At 47.1% G+C, this 14,148-nt stretch overlaps 1 protein-coding gene across 1 annotated transcript in view; it reads right to left on the bottom strand.

The window, feature by feature from the left end:
* SKAP1 (src kinase associated phosphoprotein 1) overlaps window positions 1-12,978 on the bottom strand; it is an 80,424-nt gene extending 67,446 nt beyond the window's left edge. The window contains exons 1-3 of the mRNA XM_058858030.1: window positions 12,899-12,978; window positions 10,973-11,078; window positions 7,991-8,016 (exon numbers count right to left, since the gene is read on the bottom strand). Of these exons, the coding sequence (XP_058714013.1) occupies window positions 7,991-8,016; window positions 10,973-11,078; window positions 12,899-12,941 (175 nt within the window). The 5' untranslated portion in view covers window positions 12,942-12,978. The remainder of the gene's footprint in view (window positions 1-7,990; window positions 8,017-10,972; window positions 11,079-12,898) is intronic.
* Between the last annotated feature and the right edge of the window lie 1,170 nt (window positions 12,979-14,148).

Raw genomic sequence — 14,148 nt, 5'->3', positions numbered from 1 at the left:
CCGCTTTTCTCCTGGTAAACACCGGGAGAGAGGCCGGAAAACACCGGGAGAGTCCAGCTTTTTATCCAGGCCTCAGGGAAAGGCCTCGGGCCTAGCGGGGAAGGCCCAAATTTTCCCTTCATCCCCAAAAAAATCGTATTTTCCCACATTCAGCATTTCCCACATCCCAGGGCACATTTTCCCAGGAAATTTCCAGTTCCTCATCCAAAGGAACCGTCAGGAATCGAATGAGGAATAAAACGCCCAAGGATTTTCCTCTCCAGGCCCAAATCCCAAACGCCGCTGAGGTCCCAAGCAAAAAATTGGGGTTAAAAATGAGAAATTTGGAGGTAAAAGTGAAAAATTCTGGATTAAAAGTGAAAAATTTGGGATTAAAGTAAAGAATCCAGGGTTAAAAATAAAAAATTTGGGGTTAAAAGGAGAAAATTTGGGGTTCACAGAAATTCATTGAATTCCCGGTGCTGGGAGCATCTCCGTGCCCTCATCCCGACTCTGGGAATGGCAAAATCCTTTCTACAATTCCTTAAAAAGAACATTTCCATGGAATTTTGCCTTTTTTCCGGCCCCACACGGAGGTTACAGGTGGCTGCCTCTAACGAGCTCCAGGTGTGGGATTATTGGGATAACGAGCGGCCCGATCCCGCTTTTCCAGAGGCTGCGCCGGGCTGAGCAGCTCCGGAACCTCGGAAGGCTTTGGAACAGGAACAAATCTTCCCAATTTCCCCAATTTTCCCAATTTTCCCATTTCCAAATGGGAAAATTCCCGCTGGGATCAGGCGGAGGGAGAAGCCGCTCCGCACATCAGCCGCAGATCCGGCGGGAAGATTCCCAAATTCCGGAGTATCCGAGCGTATTTTCGCCATAAATTGAGGGGGGTTTTTGCCAGGAAAGTGGGAATTCCCAAAAATCCCATAATCCACCCAAATAAAGCTGGGCTGGAAAATGATCCACCATCAATTGCTCCCATTTTTAGGGATCGTTCCAAGTGCAGCTGCGCCGCACAAATCCATGGAAACGGAGCTGCTCCGTTTTCCTTTCGCACTGGGAATTTTCCGGAATGTTCCTTCAGAACCTAAACTCCACAGCCCTTGCTCCCTAAAAACCCAATCCCATGGTTTTTCCATTTGGATTCACATCCCAAGGATTTCTCCTGCTTTTAATCCACTAATTAGATTTAGAGGAGGAAAATATCTGGATTTAGAGAAGGGAAATATCTGGATTTGGAGGAGGGAAAATTCCCCCTCTTTTCCAACTCAAAACTCTCCTTAAATCCTCAAAAATCCCCAAAACCAAAATCACTTTTTAACGGGAATTTTTCTTTCTTTCAGCTGCGGCCGCTTCCCACGGAGGGAAAGAAAAAGGGAATGAATGAATCCCAGCAAAGCCAGGAAAAACCCCACAATTCCCACGGATGCCAGGAAAAAACTTTCATTTCCCACAGCTTTTTATGGGAATTGCAATTAAATTTCCTTGGCTTTCTCACGTACCCAGAGCTTCATTAAACAGCTCTTAAATCCCAGGAAAAATCAATACCGGGCGAGCTCCGGGTGGGATTTTATGAGGAGCGGAAGTGAAATCCCAAATTCCTGTTCAAATCCCGGGAAAAAAACCCTAAAATTCCTCCTCCAATCCCACCTGGCTCTTTTAATAACCCTGGATTTTCAGAGATTCCTTTCCCAGAGCTGTGAAAGGATTGTAGGAACGGTGGTTTAATATCCCAAGAATTGGCCGGAATCTTGGGAAAATCCCATGGAAACGGCGCCGCAGCCGCACAAAAAGTGGGAATGGACGAGATTGGAGCTCTGGGATTTGGGGTGAAGCTCTGGAAGTGCTGCTTTTACAAATTTGGGATGGCTTGGGCTGGGAAATCCAGGACATTCCCGTTTTTCCAGAGCCTTCAAAGCTCCAGAGTTTGGATTTTCCCTGGGATGAACCTGGGAAGAGCTGAGGGTTTGGTGGGTGCGACTTCCTTGGAATTCCAGGGCCTGGATAATTCTGTATTTCCTTAAAATCCCACATTTTTTATTTATTGATTTCCTCAGAGTGCCAGAGCCCGGATAATTCCAGATTTCCCTAAAATCCCAAGTTTTCTGTGGATTGATTTCCTCGGAGTGCCAGGGCCTCAAAAATTCCCCTTCAAATCCTGATTTTCTTTTCCATCCATCCCTCCCATTCCCAGCTTATCCCAACACAATTATCCCTCAAAAAAATCCCACCTGGAGACTCCAAACTGCTCCAGCACCATTTTTTGGGATGTGATCCCACCCAAAAATCCCAGAAATTCCTTCCCACGTCCATAAGGAGCCAAATTCCCTTCGCTTCCCAAATTTCCACCCCGAGCTGGACACAGAATCCGCTCCAAGCCTCCTTTTTTCCCCCTCATTCCCGTTTTTTTTTTTTTGTTAATTACTCGTAATAAAGCAAATTAACGGCGCTCTAAAAACGCCGGGAAAAGGGAAAAATCTTTGGGATCGGGGTTTGGAAGGAGCTGCTGGAGCTTGCAGTGATTCCCAGCGCCCAGCAGGTCGGGCTGCAAGGCAGCGGAGCCGGGAATGCGCCGCTGGAATTTCCCTGCCCTCCCCTCCCCCAGGCATGGAAAAAACACGGAATTTCTTGGGAATATCCAAACCCAGCGAGGAATCCCGGGAAAGGATGAAAAGGTGGATTTGGGGCTGGTGGAGAGGGGAGATTATTTAAAATATTAAAATTTATTGATTTTTTAATATTAAATTATTTATTGATTAATTATTTATTGATTAAAATTGATATTTTAATATATTTAAATATTCCAAAACCTGCAGTGGGTCCGAGTTTAGGGTGGAATAAACAGGAAAAGCCAGAGTTTTGGGGTTTTGAGGATAATCCCAAAGGGAATTCAGCAGCTCAGGGGTTAAATTATTCCTTGTCCCAGGGCAGGGAAAATTCCTGGATCCAAAAAAACCGGGAATAAGTGGAAAATGATTAATCCTTAATCCTTAATCCCAGGTGTAAATATTCCGATATTTTCCCCGGCTGATTGTGGGGTTGTTTTTAATCAGGGAAAATTCCCAAGAGGAGAAATCCCAACCCCGGCTCAGAGCCCACAAACGACATTCCGGGAGATTCCAGCTTGGAATTCCCTGCTTGGAATTCTCAAGTTGGAATCGGAGTTCTCAGCTTGGAGTTCTCCACCTGGAGTTCTCCACTTGGAATTCTCAAGTTGGAGTTCTCCGCTCAGAGTTGTCAACCTGGGATTCCCCGCTTGGAATTCTCAATCCGAAGTTCTCAACTTGGAATTCTCCACTCGGAGTTCTCAGCTTGGAGTTCTCCACCTGGAGTTCTCAAGTTGGAGTTCCCAAGCTGGAATCAGAATTCCCAGTTTGGAATTCTCCACCTGGAATTCTCCACCTGGAATTCTCCACCTGGAATTCTCCACCCGGAATTCTCCACCTGGAGCAGAGCCTCGGTCAGGGCTGCTCCGAGCTCGTTCTCCTGCATCCCAGGAACTCAGGGATTCCCAAAATGCCCCAAATCCATGAAAACCAGCGGCTCCCTCCTTCCCTCTGGATATTCCAGTCCTCTTGGATCACCCCTGGATGCTTTTTCCTCCCTTTTTCCTCCCTTTTTCCTCCCTTTTCCTGCCCTTTCCTCATTTCCCCCGGGATTTCCTCCCTCTCCTGGCAGTCCTTGGCTCTTTTCCATCCCAAATTTTCCCTCTGGAGAATTATTTAATAATTCTGCAGAATTCCAGGCAAAACTGGGCAATAATTAATTAATTAATGATTCTGCAGAACAGGCAGTAATTAATAAATAATTCTATAAAGCTCCAAGTGAAGCTGGGCAATAATTAATTAATAATTCTATAGAGAGGGTAATAATTTATTAATTAATCTGCCAAATTCCGTGCAAAACTGTGCAATAATTAATTAATAATTCTGCATAATTTGAGGCAAAACTGGGCAAAAATTAATGAATAATCCTGTAGAATTCCAGGCAAAACTGGGCAAGAATTAATGAATTATCCTGCAGAATTCCAAGCAAAACTGGGCAAGAATTCATTAATAATATAATTAATAATATAATTAATTAATTCATTAATAATCCTGCAGAATGGGCAATAATTAAGAAATAATTCCGTGCTGAAGAAACGATTCCCAAAAATCCCCAAAGTTGTTTTGTTTTCTCTCCGTCCCCGTGGAGTTTTGACATTTGGAAACGCGGGGAATTCCTCGCGCGGCGCCGGGCCGGAGATTTCACCGACAGCTCCCAAATCTCGTCAATCCCAACTTATTTTTTTCCCCCTTTTTCCTGCTTTTTCCAAACACTTCATAAATCCCGGCCGGGTTTTGAGTTCCTGAACCCTCCTCAGCAAAAGCGGCGCGAGCCAAAAAGGGCTTTGGATAAATAAAACTTCCTAAAATCAGCCGGCACTCCATTCGTTCCGGACACCCCGGCACGGCTTCAAAGGGAATTTTTGTGGCAAAAAAAGGGATTTTGGGGTTTTTTTTTTTTGGGCTGTTTTAATGATTTGCTGCTTGTTCTTGTCATAACTACATGGGGCAAAAATGCGGGAGCGGGGAGAGCCTCAGGAAACGCCAGGTTCCGGCTCCTGTCCGGCTCCAGCTCCGTGGATTTGGGGTTTTACAGGGTAAAAAGGTGATTTTTTTTTTTTTTAAAAGGATTTTTGGGATGGTTTTGGGAGCTGCCGGTGCCTCTGCCATGATTCCAATGGGATTCTGGGAAGGATTTGGGAGTTTTATTCCAAGGCAGAGTGAAAAAAGGGAGAAACGGATAAAAGGGAGGTGAAACCATCCCAAAAAAGGAGATCCCAAAAAATGAGACAAAAAATGGATACAAAAAATCACCAAAATGGGGTGAGGCCTACTGGGGCCTACTGGGGCCTACTGGGGCCTACTGGGGCCTACTGGGGCCTACTCCGACTTTCCTCCTCGTTAATGGATCCTTTTAATTACCAGAGCCCCCCATTTGTAAATCCTAATTCATCCCTCCATTCTCCACATTTGCATTGATTGGGACATGGAAAAAATCCTGGAGTGAAATCCGGGAAACAGGAACGAACCCAAACACGTGGAATTCTTCCTGATTGGGATTTGACACCTGTGCAGATTTTGGGGCTGGGGATCCCTGGGACTGACAGAAACATCTCAAGCAAATTCCCATTCCAGCAGTGCCTCTTTCCCTCAAAATTCCCATTCCAGAAGTGCCTTTTTCCATCACAAATTCCCACTTCAGCAAGGCCCGTTTTCCCCTCACAAATTCCCATTCCACCAATGCCTGTTCTCCTCAAAATTCCCATTCCAGCGATCCCTTTTCCCTCACAAATTCCCATTCCAGCAGTGCCTGTTTTCCTCAAAATTCCCATTCCAGCAGTGCCTTTTTCCCTCAAAATTCCCATTCCAGAAATCCCTTTTCCCTCACAAATTCCCATTCCAGCAGTGCCTGTTTCCCTCAAAATTCCCACTTCAGCAAGGCCTGTTTTTCCCTCACAAATTCCCATTCCAGCAGTGCCTGTTTTCCTCAAAATTCCCATTCCAGAAGTGCCTTTTTCCCTCAAAATTCCCATTTCAACGATCCCTCTTCCCTCACAAACTCCCATCCCTCTCTCCCAGTTTCCCTCCCAAATTCCCACTCCAGCAACTCCAGAATTCCAGCCCTGACCCCCAGCTCCCGTTTATCCCCACGGAGACCTTTTCCATCTTTATCCCTCCCTTTCCCACATCTCTGGCTCCTGTTCCCTTCCCAAATTCCCGGTCCTTTCCCGCTTTCTCCTCCCTTGCAGTACCCCCGAGCGCCTCTCGCCGCTCCCTCAGACCGTTCCTTCCTTCCCTTCCTCCCAAATCCCAGCTGCTCTCCAACGTTTTCCTTGGAAAACAGCGCCAGGAGCTCGGGGGAAGGGCTCCAAATCCCGATTTTCCTTCCCAAATTCCCTCTCTTTCCGAGGAGATCGTTCGGAATTAAATGCATGGGATTGAAACGCTTCACCCTGGCGATTCCAAACGGGAATTCGACTCCCGCTGGGGTTCTGTTCCTATGGAATACGGGAAAAAGAAATTGGAGCTCCAACGTTTGGTGCCAGGGATTTGGGAACAGAAATTCCGGATCCTTAAATCCTGCTCGGTCACATCCGCACTTAAATCCTAAATTTTCCTCAAAAATGGGGGAAAAAAAATCCCATCCTGAAATTAGGGAACATATCTGGAATATCCAAGAATTCCTTCCTCCAAAAAAACCAAAAACCAGGAGTGGAAAACATCTCCTCCGGAAACAGAAAATCCCAAACTCCTGATTTGGATGAGTTTTTTAGATCCTGGGATTGATTTGGTTCATCCCAGCCAATCCTGGGAAGCCCTGGTTTGGGATAACTGGAATTCCTGGGATTTTGCTCTCCAGAGGCATTCCCAAAGCTCTGCCTTTACTGGACCTGGCTCAAGCTGGGCTTAAATCCTTTAGAAAATATTCCCTAAATATTCCAAGGAAAATCCTGGAAGGAGCCTCTTCCTTCAATCCACCCTCCTTGATCCCAGGATTTCCCAGCCCTCTTATCTTTATATTTAATTTTATCCCTAAAAAATCAATCCCACCTCCACAATTCCCTGGCTCTTTTCCACCCAGGCCACCCAAATTCCCATTCCCGGCTCTCCTTTCTCCACACAGATCGAGCTGAGTCTCCTCATACATCAGATCCGCCTTTTCTCCCTCGGATTTTCCCGTTTCCTTGGAAGTTTTTATCCCAACAATATTCATTCCCAAGGGGCACATTGAGGGAAGAGCTGGGAATTCCCAGCCGGGAACTTGAAGGCAGAAATTCCCAGCGGGAATTCGAAGAGAGCCGGGCACTCCTTTCCAACCCCCTGCCTGGTTCCACATCCCGATTTTCCTACTTTTCCTTCAGCTTCCGACTCCACAAAAAGAAAATTCTGAGGAACAAAAGCCTCCCTCCTCCTCCACCCTTGAAATTCCATGAACTTTTCCCGATTTAAAAACCTCATCTGGAGCCTTTTATGCGCTCGGATCTTCCCTCCTTCCCATTTTATTTCTCATTTTCCGCCCAGCTGTCCCTTGGACTTTTCCAAAGGGTGCCAGATGCTGGATTCAGCGGGAAAACAATGCTCGGGAAGCAATTAAAGCTCCGAGGCTCGGATTCAAATGGGATAACGCCGCTCCCGGTGGGAATTGCGGGGCCGCCGCGCTCCCGGCTTTTCCAGGATGGGCTGGAAGCCGGCCCTGAGCGAGGAGGGAAAACACGGGAATTTGTTCCCGGGGAAAAGGAAGGATCGGAAGAGTTGGAATGCCAGGAAGGGATTTATTCCCACAGTAAAGGATTGGAGGGGTTGGAATGTTGGGAATGGGTTGAATTCCTGGAGGAATGGAAGGTTTGGAGGGGTTGGAATGGCGGGAAGGGATTTTATTCCCGGAATTATGGATTGGAGGAGTTGGAATGGCGGGAAGGGATTTTATTCCCGGAATCACGGATTGGAGGGGTTGGAATGGCGGGAAGGGATTTTATTCCCAGAATTAAGGATTGGAGGAGTTGGAATGGCGGGAAGGGATTTTATTCCTGGAATTACAGATTGGAGGAGTTGGAATGGCGGGAAGGGATTTTATTCCAGTTGCTCCCAGCTCAGTGGAGCTCCTGGAGATCTTCCACAAATATTTAACAAGGAATGGTCATTCCCGGAAAATTCCCATCCTGATCCTGGACTCTGCTCTGGAAAACCGAGGGACACCCCGGAATCTTCGCTTCCTATCAATTCTCCATGGGAATTCCTTTCCAAGCTTCCCAAAGTTCTCCAGATTTCTGGAGCTGCTGGAAACCTTCCCAGAGCCACAGGAATTGTGGGATTCGCTCTCTGGGATGAGATTCCCGCTGCGGAATTTTCCCACCCCAGGAGCTGCCCCACACATCCATAAAAACCCTCACTCCTGGGAATTTGGCACCGGGAACGCTTCCCAATCCAACCCTTCCCAGCCTTTTCCCAGCTGGACTCACCTCGGGATGGGAATTCCAGGTGGTACCTGAAAAAGCAAAGGGAAAATGAGCCCTGAAATCCCGGATTTTCCTCCAGGATTATTCCAGCCTGAGGAATTAGGGATGAACGGGGAAATCCAGGAACCCAGGGAATGGGAAACACCGGGAATTCCAAGAGGAATTGGGATGTGCCAGCCCTGGAGAGGGCTTGGAACAAGCTGGGATAGCGGGAAGGGAATGGATGGGATTTAAGGCCCTTCCCAACTGCAATTCCATGGATTTCCAGCCGTTGGAACGGATCCTTCCCCAAACACAAAAATTCCTGCCAAATTTTTTCCCTCAAATCCTTTAGAAACCACTTCCAAACCCAAAATATTCCAGGATTTTTTTGCTGAGCTCATTCCCAGGAAGTGGAGGGTGAGCCACGCTCTGCCCATTCCCAAAAAAACCAAAAGGATTGAATACAAAAAAATCCAGGATTCTTTTCCCTCTCCCACTTCGGGCAAATCTTGGGAATCGTTTGAATCCAGGAACGGCGCTGGGAAATTTGGGAATCCCACCAAGGATTGGGAATGAGCACAAAGTGCCCGTTCCAGGATGAGCTCCGGTGGCAGGAATCCAAGGTGGGAAAATCCAATCAATTGGGATCCTCATTAAAAGCTTTCATGGAGAAAATGATTTCTCGGGAACATCCGAGCTCCCGGCACGGATCCATCGGGAAACAGCCCCGGAATTCCGATGAGGGGCCTGGCATTTATTGGACTCGTTTGCTTTGGATTGAAAAAAAAAAAAACCAGGAAAAATCCAAAATGTGCACAGGGAGAAAATTTTTTGGGATTTTGGGTTGGGAAGAGCCTTTTGGAGGAAAAGTTGGGAATTTCTTGGGGTGTTTTTGGGAGCGGTTCCCAAATTCCACAGGGAATATTTTCTCCATCCCGTGGCTGTTCCATTTTATCCCTAAATCCCAAAATCCCAACCCCACATGAGGGCATCAGGAAAAGCAGCTCCAGCTTTTTTTTCCCCATTTTTTTTTTATCCTTCAATCCCAACATTTCCATGGAAAACTCCAATTATTCACCATTTAAGCAGGAAAAAAAATCAGCTCTAAGAGAACCTTGCATTCCCCCAATCCCAAAAAATCCACCATTCCCAAAATCCGGGATATTTGTGCCTCGTGGGCAGAGAAGAGCAGCAAAAAATCCCTTTTTTTTTTTTTTTTCTGGGAATTTTTGCCTCGGGAGCTTTTCCTGGCCACGTTTTAGCGCCAACATTTTCTGAATGATTTTCTGTCACTCGCAATTCCCGTTCCACGAAAGCACCGGGGCTTTGTTCCCGACCTCTGTCATTTTTAATCCCAGGAAATGGCCTAAAAAAAAATGGGAAAATTGAGTTCCGTTCCCTCCCGGAGCAGCTCCGGGAAGGCGGAGGGAAAACACCAAAAAAAAAAAAAAAAAAGAAAGAAAAGAAATAAGAGCTTGGATTTTTCCTGCTTTTTAAAATTTTTTTTAGGATTAAAAAAAAAAAAGAAAAAAATTCCGGTTTTGGCTCACGGATTCGGCTTGGGTTGGTTTTGCTCTGGGAAGGAAAATTTGGGATTAAATGGAATTGGGAATGGGGGGAGGAGGAGATTTTAGGGAATGTGGAAAAGCCATGAGCTCGTTTCTGCCTCTGCCGAGGGAAATTCTGGATAAATCCCATCAATGCCGGATCCTGGATTTCCAGGAAGTTCCCCCATGGAATTTTGCTCTTTTCCCAATATTTTCTTTAAGCTTGGAGTTTCCCTCACCCCTTTCTGCAGAAAACCTCATCCCAAACCTTATTTTCCCAATTTTCCAGGATATTTTTGGGCCTGCAACACCCAAAAAATGCAAAAATTTGGGCAAACTTGGGTTTAACGGGATTTGAGCAGCTGGAAAATCCCAAAATCCAAACCCTCTGAGCCAGATCCATAAAATCCAGGCAGCTTCCAATCAAATTCCCTGTTTTTCCTCATTAATTAAGAGATTATATTCTTGAGGGATAGGGTGGGATGGGATCTTTGGAGCCGGGATTTGAATGTCTGGGAAAACAAATATTTAAAAAAATCGATGCTGGATGAGATTTCCAATAGTGGGGGAAAAAAAATGGGAGCCGGGAAAATGGGATTGGGAATTTCCCATTAGGGAAGAAACGGATTTAAATTCATTTTTCAGCTCAGTTGAGGCTCTCAGGTTTCAGGTTAACGACGGATCCGGGAGGAAATGGATGGGAAAAGTGGGATAATTCCATCAGCTGGGCTGGGAAAGGCTGGAAAATTCCGGAAAGGAACAACCCAGAAGGCTCCAAAGGGAATTAGCGGTGGGAATGAGCTCAGGGATAAAAGGAGGTGAAAATGGGATTAATTTAATTTGGGTTAAGATGGGAAATTCTTTCCTTAAAAGAAAAAGCTGTGGGGGGGTGAAATTCCACACCGGGAATAAATCAGGAATAGTCGAGAATTCCTTCTCCAAAAAAAGTAAAAAGAGGCAAAAATTCCCGTCCTGAAATTGGAGAATAAATCAGGAATTTCCCAGAATTCCTTCCTTAAGGAAAAAGGTTGGAATCCCTGTCCTGAAATTAGGGAAAAAATTCAGGAATATCCAAGAATTCCTTCCTTAAGAAGAAGGGGGTGAAATTCTAAATTTCACCTAAATTCCTAAAATTATGGAATAAATCAGGAATATCCCAGAATTCCTTCCTCAAAAAAAGAGGGAGGGGAGAGGACAGGAAATCCCATTTTGGGATTGAAGAATAAATGAGGAATATCCCAGAATTCCTTCCTTAAAAAAAGGAGGGAAAAATCCCCACCGTGAAACAGCGAAAATCCAAACAAAACTACGATAATTTCCCAGAATTCTCCCATTATCCCCAGCCTGGAATATCCATAAAATTCCAAACCGTGGGGGGGTTGCAGCAGAATGAGGAATGCTCAAGATCTGAGGGAATTCCGGAGGATTTGGGTTAGGAAATTCGGGAGAACCGGACCTGGTTTTGAGGCGCTGGAAGGCGCCGAGGATCGCGTCCCGCTGCCGCCGGGCCCCGGGGCTGAGCGGCTCCTCCCGCAAAACCCACGCCAGGAAATCCTCGGCCTCTGGAAAACAGGGAACGGCCGGGAAATCAGGGAAATCGGGGAGTTCTCCTTGGAGAGGAAAAGTGGGAATGGGAAGGGGTGAGGAAACGGCATCCACAGCCCCTGGAGAGCCGCGGGATCGGCCAAGTTTGATCCCAAATCCCGCTCCGTGATTTTTGCCGGATCCTACAGGGACAGCGACGAGGTCACCCCAAAACCTCATGAAATATAAAATTAATAATAAATTAACGACTTTAATTCCTCCTCAGGGCCTGGAAATTTCCTTGGCATTGTCAAGAGCCGGCCAAGTTTGATCCCAAATCCCTCTCCGTGATTTTTGCCGGATCCTACAGGGACAGCGACGAGGTCACCCCAAAACCTCATGAAATATAAAATTAATAATAAATTAACGAGTTTAATTCCTCCTCAGGGCCTGGAAATTTTCTTGGAATTGTCAAGAGCCGGCCAAGTTTGATCCCAAATCCCGCTCCGTGATTTTTGCCGGATCCTACAGGGACAGCGACGAGGTCACCCCAAAACCTCATAAAATATAAAATTAATAATAAATTAACGACTTTAATTCCTCCATTCCTGGCCTGGAGCCTCCTCAGCTCCTGGAAATCTCCTCAGGGCCTGGAAATTTCTTTGGAATCATCAAGAGCCAGCCAAGTTTGATCCCAAATCCCGCTCCGTGATTTTTGCCGGCTCCTCAGGAACAACAATGAGATCACCCCAAAACTTCAAAAAATACAAAATAAATAATAAAGAGAATTAATTAAAACTCTTCCATTCCCATCCTGGAGCCTCCATAATTCCTGGAAGTCTCCTTGGGATTGTCAAGAGCCGGCCAAGTTTGATCCCAAATCCCTCTCCGTGATTTTTTTGCCGGATCCTTCAGGCCACACCAGGGTCACCCCAAAACCTCATAAAATACAAAATAAATAATAAATAGAATTAATTAAAACTCCTCCATCCCCATCCGTGGGAAAACACGGAATTCTTGCAGGAGCTGGGATAGGTTGGGAGAGGATGGGAGCGGAAATTCTCCGGTGTTTTGGAGGGGAGGGATGAGCTCGGCAGGAAACGAGAGCAGAAACGCCCAAAACCTCAAAAGGGGTCGCAGCCGCGTCCTCGGAACCTTCCGGATGTGGGGGCTCCGTAGGATGGAATGGAATGGAATGGAATGGAATGGAATGGAATGGAATGGAATGGAATGGAATGGAATGGAATGGAGTGGGATGGAATGGAATGGAATGGAATGGAATGGAATGGAATGGAATGGAATGGAATGGAATGGAATGGAATGGAATGGAACGGAATGGAATGGAATCCCCGCTGACCTTGGGCTCGTGGGAAACACAGGGAATTCCAAGAGGAATTGGGATGTGCCAGCCCTGGAGAGGGCTTGGAACGAGCTGGGATAGCGGGAAGGGAATGGATGGGGTTTGGAGCCCTTCCCAGAACCCCCCAAATTCTCCTTGGGGTCAGGGAGGTCCCACAGGCCCCAAATCCTCTTTGGGATTGGGGTCAGGGAGGTCCCACAAGCCCCAAATTTTTGGGGCTGGGGACAGGGAGGTCCCACATCCCTAAAATTTTTGGGGATAGGGTCAGGGAGGACCCACAGCCCCCAAATTTTGGGGGTCAGGGAGGTCCTACAGCCCCCAAATTCTCCTCAGGGTCAGGGAGGCCCCACAGCCCCCAGATTTTGAGCACCAGGAAGGCCCCACAAGCCCTGAAGAGCCCAAGGAAGCCCAGAAAAAGCCACCCCAAAACCTTTTGAGCTCCACCCCACGGCAGGCTGACCCCACGGGGCAGGAGGAGGATGAGGAGGGATTTGTTACCTCCCAGGAGCCTCCGGATCTCCTCCGGGATCGCGGGATCCATGGGATTCCTTCCCAGCGGAGCCGGATTTGCCGCGATCGCGCTGGGGCGGTGAGGAGGAAGCAGAGAGGGCGGGGACGCCCCAAAAAGAGGAGGAGGAGGAGGAGGAACCTTTGGGGGCTCAGATTCCTCCTCCTTTTAAACCCCAGCAGATCCTTGGGGAATCATTCCCAGCTGTCCTGGATGATCCCGAAAATTCCGGGCAGGAACAGATGAGCTCCAGCCAAGGAGTTACACCAAGGGCTGGATGAGTTTTCCCAGCGGGAATTCCCTCCAGGAGCTCACCTGGAGCTTCCCGGGGCTGCTCCTGCCCTGGGCTGGAGCTGGGATTGGGATTTTTTCTGGGGGGGTTTCCTCCTCCCCACCAAAAAATTCCCATGGGAAAAAGGTTGGATATTCCAGAATGAAACTTCCCCCTTTTTTCCTGTTTTCTGTCAGGGAGAGGGGTTGGAAAAACATAGCCTGGGTTTGTGTCGTGCCTGGGGAAAAGATGGGTAAAATCCTGGAAAGATGGAGATTTCCGTATGGGAATACTCCTGGAAATATGGAGATTTCCATATGGAAAAATTCCTGGAAATATGGAGATTTCCATATGGGAAAATTCCTGGAAATATGGAGATTTCTGTATGGAAAAATTCCTGGAAATACAGAGATATCCGTATGGAAAAATTCCTGGGAATGTGGGGATGCTCCTCCAGAAGGAAATACGGAAAATATTCCTGAAAACAGAAAGATTTCCACAGGGAAATACGGGAAATACTCCTGGAAAGATGGAAATTCCCACATGGAAACCCACAGCTGCTCCCGGGTGTTTTGGGCCCCCCAAATTTCTGGGAAAAAAAGGGGAAAATTCCATTTTTCCTCAGGTTCTGAGCACAAACCATTCCAGGAACAGGTGCCAGGAGCATCCCCAGCGTTTGGGGTGAGGATTTGGGCTGAGGAGAAACCCCAAAGCAGCTCCAAAATTCTTCCAGGGCCGTTTTGGGTTGGGATTTATCCCCAATCACCTTTTCCAGGGAGGGGGATTTGGTGGAGAAGGGACCAGAAAGGGGCCAAATTCCACGAAAAATTCTGAATTTTGGGATTTTTTTATGGGGACAGAGGGAGCACCGGGGGATTCTCCAGATCCAGGACCAGAAACCTCGGAGCCGTCGCTCCCACATCATTTCCAAATTTTTTTTTTCCCACCCGGCATCTCCCGGATTTCGGC

The sequence above is a fragment of the Poecile atricapillus genome, chromosome 27 (genome assembly GCF_030490865.1).
Source record: "Poecile atricapillus isolate bPoeAtr1 chromosome 27, bPoeAtr1.hap1, whole genome shotgun sequence".
NCBI classification, from domain to species: Eukaryota; Metazoa; Chordata; class Aves; order Passeriformes; family Paridae; genus Poecile; species Poecile atricapillus.
Note: the sequence above shows the minus strand (reverse complement) of the source record. Positions and strands in the feature narration are given on the sequence as shown.